Source organism: Camelus dromedarius, chromosome 14, assembly GCF_036321535.1.
Source record: "Camelus dromedarius isolate mCamDro1 chromosome 14, mCamDro1.pat, whole genome shotgun sequence".
Lineage (NCBI taxonomy): Eukaryota > Metazoa > Chordata > Mammalia > Artiodactyla > Camelidae > Camelus > Camelus dromedarius.
In genome coordinates, this window is record NC_087449.1 from 57459050 (window position 1) to 57467642 (window position 8593).

The following is an 8593-nucleotide window of genomic DNA, read 5'->3' on the forward strand; positions in this document are numbered from 1 at the left end:
AACTGTTAGGTGCTTGTTAAATAACCTGTCAAAAAGCAAAGCAGAATCCATAAAGATATATATATAAAATTTGACCTACCTATACTATTCCTGGAAATTTGTTCTAAAGAAATAATTCAGAAGATGCAAAAAGCCACACAAATGATGATTTCAGCATTAACTTCTATTGCAAAAAATGGAAATATGTAAATGTTCCCCAAAAGGGAAATGACTTAATAAATTACAGTTATGTTGAAATATTACTCAGTCTTATAATAATGATGAAGACTATAGAAATTGGGGAAAAGGATATAAAACTGCTGTTTTTTGCTAGGGTTACAAATGTTAAAAATATGCAACGTGTGCCTCCTGGCAAGAAAGTAATGTGCAAAATAAATGTAATCTTTAAGAATGAAATAATATATTCCAAAATATTAACAACGGTTATCTCTGACTGAAAGGATTATAGGCAATTTTTAGTTTCCTTGTCAATCTTCTCTTTATTTTTCAAATTTCCCATTATTTAAAAAAAAAAGTGTGTTTTTTTGGGGGGGCAGAGTGTAATGGATTCTGTAGGGTAAGCCTCTTCTGCTTGGAGAAATAATTGATGATGCCGTTGCATATTATGGGTTAGCACTTACTTTAATATGATTTTTACAATAAAATTAAGTAATACTTCTTTAAAAAGTAAATGGATTAGATTTACCCAGAAGCTGACCGCTTCGCGTGACCTCTGTGGCTACCTCCCTAGTCTGCATCTCTCGCTTGGATTGTAGAAGCAATAGCTTCTACTTGGTCTTCCATCTTTTACCCTCGCCTCTTCTCAGCACAGCAGCCAGAGTGCTGATGTGAACATGTATGTCAGGTCTGACTCATCCGCCCAGCACCCTGCAGCGGGCCCATCCTACCCAGGGTTACAGTGCCTGAAACATCCCATGTGATCTGTCGCTCTGCTTCCATCTCCGACAGCCCTACCCCTTCCTCACTCTAGTCGCATGGACTGCCCTTCCCTCTAATAGGCTAGACATGCTCCTTCCTTAGGACATGTGCATCACCTCTGGCAGGAGCATGATCCCTACCCCCACCAACCCCCGCCCCTGCCCCCAGCCAGGAGCTCGGCTGATTCTCTCAAGTTCTCCACTCAGATGTTGCTTTGTCTATGAGGTCTGCCTTGACACCTCCCACCCCCCTGCCATGTAAGATTTCATCCTCTACAAACCCCACTCCGCACCCTACAACCTCCCACTACCCCACTCCCCACTCCCCTGTGCTCTCCAGCTCCCCCTCACCCTGTTCTGCTTTTCCATTTTCCATCACGTGTATTTTTTTTTTTTACTATATTATTTACTATGTACATTGTTTCTTTTCTGTCTCCAGGCATTAGACTGTAACCTCCATAAGGGCAGGGAATTTTGGCCCTATTCACTGACAGACCTAATATGTGCCTGGCATTCAGGTGCCTGTATACATTTTTGAACTATTTTGTTACATACCGCTGATCTGAATAATATGAGGGCCTGCTGGGAACTCCATTAAGAAGGAAAAGAGCCAGCTGTGGCCCAGGCCTGGGCTGGGGAAACCAACAAACCTCTACAGGGTCTGGATCCAGAGTCTCTGGGACATGGCCCATTCAGGTCTGGTCCGGGTTGACACTGCAGTGTTCCAGGACTGGGTGCAGGGCTGGAGTGGGGACAGCAGGTCACTTCCAGACTGTACTTCCCCGTGGGGAGGGTGAGAGTCGCTGCCATTCTCCCATGGTCTGCAGGTGGCTGGCCTTGTTAACAGTGGGCTGGGGCTAGAGCAGACCCAGGATGCCTACCGGTGGTACTCACCAACCAGAGAAGACCCATGACCCCCACCTCTCTGCTAGAGGGCAGATGTCAGAGGTGCAGCTCTGAGCTGGTCACACAAAGGGACCAGGGCCCTCCTGTACAGATCTCATTGTAAAGCAAAGAACATGTGGGCATGGAAATTACGAAACTAGGGGCTTTGTCAGTTATACCAAAGGACAGAGGTTTTCTTTGCCTGCCCAAGTGGAAATGCACCCCAAATCAGAGCTGCTGGATTTGGATGAATAAGGGAATGAAGGGAGGCAGGAGAGGGAGGGAAGGAAGAGAGAAATAAACAACGTGTTATTTTACTGGAACAAGGATTTCTCCTAAAGTAACCTTGGCCAGTAATCATACCCCTAGAGTGAGATGGTAATTGATTTAACCTATACATTATGTGAAATAGTGACCTTTTTAGTTACATCTCTTAACTGAAGCAATTAATAGCTTTGAAAGTCTCTACACATTTGTCCAAAAACATTCACACATTTCCCGCATATGAATGTTGCTGCTGGTGTGTTTTTCCTTTGCCAACCATGTATTTGTCTTGTTGCTGTCATGTTTGTTTCTACAGAAACTCTGGTGGCATGGTCGAACAAAATCCCAACTTGTCAAACTATCTTGCCTTTTTGTTTTCCTTAAGAAAGTGGATTATGTGTCCATGACATCTACGGCTACCACCCTGGCCCAAGCCACCACATCTCTCCTCTGGTTACTGTCAGTGTCCAGTAGTTGGCCTCCCGTCTTCCGCTTTGCCCACTACAGTCCACTCTCAACACAGCAGCCAGAGCGCCCCTCTGAGCAAGACCGTGGGAATGAGGGTCCCCTAATGACACCCAACATCAGTTGTTCGACTTCTTGGGATAAGGCTGAAGTGTGTCCAAAAATACCCCCAGAGATTTGTGCTTGTGCATCAGCTGTTCAGGGCTGCTGATTTCTGAACTGTTTGTAGGGAGAGGAACACAGAGGGATGTCAAAAAGGGCTGGTTGAAACTACCCTCATCGGGAAGGGAAAATGTCATATCACCTATGTAGACACAAAATAAAACACCGGATTTTATTTTTATAATGTGAGTGACTGCCTTGTGTGTTGGTGAGTGAGTCACCAGAAGTCTGCTCCGCAGGGCTGCTAACTCCTCCGCGGTGGCCTCCGACCCTCTCTGCGTATGAGGTTGGGGGTTGGTTGGTTCTGGTTTCAGGGTGAGGGTGAACATGCTCAGAATTTTAACTTTGTTGCGGTGTGCTGCCTTAGTGGACGAAGAAAACAGGTATTCCTGCTTCAGTTCTCAGAATGATCGCCAAGCTCGCGCTGAAGTAAAAAAATCTCAGGGTTTCTTTGCAATTCTGTTTAAAAGGTGTAAAAGTAGATCCTCTGACCATATAAAAGGCTCATGGAAAATACACCCAAAACCACAGGCAACCGTGCACACTTTTCTCTCAATTTATTTTGAAGCTTTGAATGAAAAACTGTGTAAAGAGAAGCTTTTTTGCCCCTTGGGGCAGGATGGCTTTATTTGACATTAGACACCCCTCTAAAATGGTGCTAAAAGCGTGAACAAAAGCAAAGCCTAGGGCGTGGATGGCCTTACTTTTGTCATGCATGACAGTGACAGTGACCTGTCACTGGTCTTTCAAGCTTTTAATTGGAGTGGAAACCTCAAGGCTTGTCTTCGTTTCCTCGTGAAGTGTGTTCGTGGGGCAGTTCTGGGGTGACTCCCGGCCCACAGTCCTGTTCACCTCGCCTCTTCAGCAGGGCCTCCCTGGATTGATGGCTGTTGGCTGAGTCCCCAGGTACTTTTGGGGCAAAACTGTTATGTTAAAACCACCTGCCATCTGTTGGTGAAAATGTTTTGGATGCTGAATGATGAGTCACTTATTCGTCCTGCTGTTCCTTCTGCTGCCAGGACTGATTTACCCACTGGACTCCGTCAGGGGTACAGTAGAATAACTTGTCATGAAGCTCTGTCCTATGCAAAGTTCACATCCCTAATGAGCGATCCTGCATCACTAGAAAAGGCTGAGGGGGCGGTGGGGAAGAGTTCCCTTCGCGTTTCCACAAGGTGGGGTGAAGAGTGGGTAGTGACCTGGCCTGGTCCTCGCCCCAGGATCCTTCCGGGTAAAGCTACAGCTGCCGCCTTCAGCTGGTCCGAGTCCAGAGATGGTTCCACATTTTCTCGCCGATGTTCCTTTGCTAGGGTGCCCACGCCTGTCACCAAGCGTGTAGCACAGGGTATGCCCCTCCATGACTGTTGGTTAAATGAGTGACTCAGGTCTGTGACCGCACAGTGGGCAAACTTCAGACCTACCCCGGGCCACCAAGAGCAGTGTGCTGGGCCCACTGGACCAGGGCACCTGATTGGCAGTGCCACACGCAGAGCCAAGAACTCTGAAATTCTCACGCAGCCTGTTCTTGCCAACCTCAAAAGGGGAGTATGTGGAATGATTTGGGGGAGAAATTCAGGAGCCTCTCCCCACACAGACGGGCTCAGTGCTCTGACAGAAGCGGGGAGCCGGAGCTGCGGGAAGGGTGGGCATCTGGGCGCCTGGGGAAGGCACTGGGATCTAGCAGCAGAGCCAAGTGCTTGGCCAAGAGGGAGAGTGAAGCTGGGGTGAACAAGTCCCTCTGTCCACGAGTGTGCGGTGGCTCAAGTCTTGGGCTGAAATAAGAAGACGTGTTTCTCCACTGACTCAGTTTCATGCAAATGGATTTTTATTGTTAGTATCATCATCTTTCATCCCTGCAGAAATGTTGATTAAAGTGTTTCAAATCTAGCTTTGTTCGCATATCCCAAACTGTCCTAAACTATTTCTATGCTCTATGCCTTCCATTTTTTTCCACCACCCCAAAGTCTAAGTTCAACAGCAGTAGCAAAACCCCAAGTGCGGAACAGTCTGCCTCTTTCAAGCATGCTCCATTTCACTGCGATCTAAAGATTTCCTGCCTGGAGAAGTTACCGAGTCCCAGGTGGGTGGGATTTTATTCTTACCGCAGAGTAGGTGTGAGTTTGTGGGAGGCTCTTCCCCCAGCCTCCTAGATCAGAGGCAGAATTAATGTGCTTGAGTCCTGGGTGGGAGGTGAAACTCCTATACTGTGAGTTCCAGGCTCAAGTCACCAGGCCCTTCTGCGTGGTCAGCAGCGGGGGGATGTGGCCCATCGCGTGGGCCTGCCCAAGGCACCACAAGCTGATCTTTGCAGACAAAGGAGCGGCTGACCAAATGGTATTTGGTATCTTAATAAGAAACTTGGCAAAATGTTCCAAAATAACCTATTCTAGAATGATCTGGGCGGCGTGGGATGCAGTTGGGACAAGATGAGCCTTCTTCAGAGGGAGCGATGTTGCGATTCATCTCCATGGCTAAGTATCGATTTGCTGGAAGTAACACTTCCAACCAGAGTCCTAATCTGTGCACAAGATGCACGTGTTGTAGAGGTGGCAACACTAGGACGCTTCTAGACCGCCTGCCTTCACTGGGTACCTAGGAGGCAGGGTTGCGTGTTAGCACTCAGGGCTGTGTGATGGCCGGGCTCGGGGAGGACAGGTCTCCCCTACCCTGGGTGGTGCTTTGGCCATAAACGGGATCCAGATGAGACGGGGGAGTCTTGCTGAGCTCACAACACAAGAGAACTTTGGCAAATGTCCATATCACCACTCTGGAGTAGGAGAAATGCGACTCTGAGGTCTGCAACACAGCTACAGGCGTCATGCTCATCAACCAGACGTTTGGGCACATGGACTCTTAGCACAGGCACAGCAAAGTGACACCAGCCCGAGGAGGCCTCTTCCTCCAGAGGATTCTAAATCAGAGAACAGGGTACTGCCATCCTTTCAAGGGAGCCTCCGTGTTGGAAGTAGAGAAGACACTGAAACTGGGGATCAGACAATGTATCCACACCCAGGTAAGCCAAGGGGGGCTTTCCTACACACTCTGCAGACTTGCAGGTGTGTGCAATTTAAAAACAAAAGATTCCATTACTGACAAAAGCAAAGGACGTCAGATTACGCTGGCTTTTCTCAGTCTGGGAAAAATTTTGTACACAGGGAGTAGCTACCAAAAATTGTAGACCTGGTCAATCTCTACTAAAAGTAAAGTAGCTACTGGATAATCTATGCTTGTGGAAAGGATTTACTTTCCAGCTCTCAGGCTCTTTTAAGAAATGTATTGGGGGGTTTGTATTAGCTAAAGGCCTATTATTTCCTCAGAAATGACCTCACACAAATGGCAATCCCCAAGAAACTCGGGCCCCCCAAGCCTGGCAAAGAGGCTGCTCCCAAGATAGGGTCAACTGCCTGTTTCTTAAAGATGCTGGCAAGAAACACAAACGCCAGTGCAGTATTTCTGGTTATTGACCAGAGCAGAGTCCTCTCTGTGAAGTGTTTAATCCTACATCAAATACAGAAAGGCAAACCACTGGCTTCAAGAGAGCATGAGTTCACTGTAAGGGCAGGCAGCTGCTTCAGAAAAGGATCCAAGGAGAAAAGAAAGCCTGGTCACAGCTGCTCCAGGAACAGCCTTGTTAACTTGACACTTCACTCCAGCGGTGGGGAGAATTTAATGGCTGGAGGAGGAGAACCTTCTTAATGAACTTGGGGCATGTGCCGATTTCACTGCTTCAAAGAAGCTGCTCAGAGGGCGAGCATCCCAGGAGTCACAGTGGTACCAGGTTCATATGGCACTTGGAACCAAGCTGCCTGGGAAGCCATGCCACCCAAGCATGCTCCTTGCTCAGAGACCCAGGACCCCAGCTGGGTGGCGGCGGACTCAGGGCCACCCCTCTCCATCTTCCTGTGAGATGCCCAGCACTGACTTGTGGGGGATTCTGCACTCCTGCAGAGACTTGGTGAGGTCAGAGAAACGTCTCCTGGGCACTTCCATAGTCTCAATGCTGCAGCGTTGGTAGGTGGCCTTGTTCTTGTGTTCTGCCACAGCGACAACAGTTTGCAAGGCATCGGTTGGCCGGAAATGGCGGACGAACCTTCGGCCTGATGGTGACCTGACAGCCAGCAGCAGCCTTGGCTCCTGATCTGATGGTTCCTCCAGGTCTCTGGCCCTGTAGGAACTTTGTCTCATGGTCTGGACGACAAATTTCCTCTCCAGGGAATGAGGTTGGGCTCTGGAATCTTCTTCGCTCGTCTTCACAGTGCAGGTCTGCTCTTGGTAGGGAGCCTGGATGCTGCTCAGCTGCAGGGAGCCAGCCTTCTTAGCTATGGTTTCCACGGCCCCCTCCTCCACGGTCTTCCTGTTGATGGAAGGAAGGACTGGGTATTTGTTGAGGGAAGAGGAAGCCCCGATGGGCGCTTGTTGCCGCAGCTCCGGGATCTCATTGGGAGCTCCCTGACTTGGAGATTTGGGCGTGCAGACCCCCAGTTTCTGGCTGCTTGGCGACTCGCAGGGAACAGCTGGAGGCGGAGAGGATGGTGTGCGGCGGGAGCGCCCCTCCGGGCCCTGGGGTTTGTGCAGACTTGGCCGAGTCCGGCCCTTGGCGGATTTGGGCCTTATGACGTGCATGCTGGGCGAGTTCGGCTGCCAAATGAAGCTGTCAGCTGCTGTGCCAACAACAGGGCTGCATTCAGGGGCAATATTCACAGGGACTTCTGTGGCCATTGCTTCTCAAGATTCTAAGGAAGCAGGAGAAAAAAGGAGGCTGTAAGTTAAACTTTCTGGGACTTCTGGATCCAAACCATCCACCCCCAGGGGCCAGAATAAGGATTGACCACAATGCCAGGGGGTGGGGGGAGCTTCTCTCTGAATTTCTGGCATCTGGAGAAGCGCAGCAATTCATTCATTCATTCATTCATTAGTTCATTCATTCATTTCCAGCACTGGAATGTATCAGTGAATCAAAGTTCTTGCAGCTTGAATTATCACAGTGAGGAAAGACTGGTGTTAAACCCATAAGTAAACAGCTATTTTCAAAGAGTAATAACCACTATGAGGAAAATAAAGCATTGCACTGGAGAGTGACTAGGGTGGGAGACTAACTCGTATTCTTACGGTGGCGGGGGGGGATGGGGTGGCTTTAAACTGAAAGACCAGAATGATGAGAAGGAATGAGCCGTGTTACAATACAGAGCCGGGGTCGGCGAGCTTTCTCTGTCAATAGTTTTGGCTGTGGGAGCCACGTGGTCTCTGACCCAACCACTCAGCCCTGCCACTGTAGCCTGGGACGGCCGCAGACAACAGGTAGACAAAGGACTGCCACTGTGTTCCGATGAATCTCTATTCACAAAGATCAAGGTGGGCCAGATTTGGTCCACAGGACACAGTTTGCCCACCGTTGATGGAGGGGAAAGTGTCTGTTGAGGGAAGAGGGTCAAGTCCTGAGTCAGGGCCTGGCTAGATGCGCTCCCGGAATCTGCCGGGCCCCGGGGTGGGGAGTACTCCCTAGGGGTGGCCTATTCCATCTGACGGACAACAGACGTGGAGGCACAGCCTTATCAGGCGCTGTCTTTGCTCAAAAGAGCAGAAGTGACCCTGTTAAGTTACTCAGCAGGGAAACCAGGCTCAGGGTTACTCAAGAGCCGAGCGGCAGACCCATGAGGCCCCCTGCACAGAGCTGGAGAGCTTCCTGCACCTGACAGCGCTTGGCTCTGGCCGGTGATCCCTGGGGAAGAGCCCCCCTCCAGATCCCCATTTTCCCTTTCTCCTCTCACCGTTTCCTTCCTCTTTTTCCATCCACCCAGAGCTTGTCCTTACTTTATTTTCCTCTCTGCTATCCTTTCATTCAGCCTGGCTAGGTGTCTCTGCACAAATCACTTCACTCAGTGTCCCCCACTGCCCTCACC

The 8593-nt window shown here is 49.4% G+C and overlaps 1 protein-coding gene across 1 annotated transcript; it reads right to left on the bottom strand.

Annotated features, from left to right (window-relative positions):
- Positions 1–4190: 4190 nt before the first annotated feature.
- On the bottom strand, positions 4191–7422 carry UBXN10 (UBX domain protein 10). The gene has a single exon (XM_031464243.2). It carries the CDS (start codon positions 7410–7412, stop codon positions 6570–6572), a length of 843 nt encoding a protein of 280 aa, XP_031320103.2. The 5' UTR covers positions 7413–7422; the 3' UTR covers positions 4191–6569.
- Positions 7423–8593: the final 1171 nt, after the last annotated feature.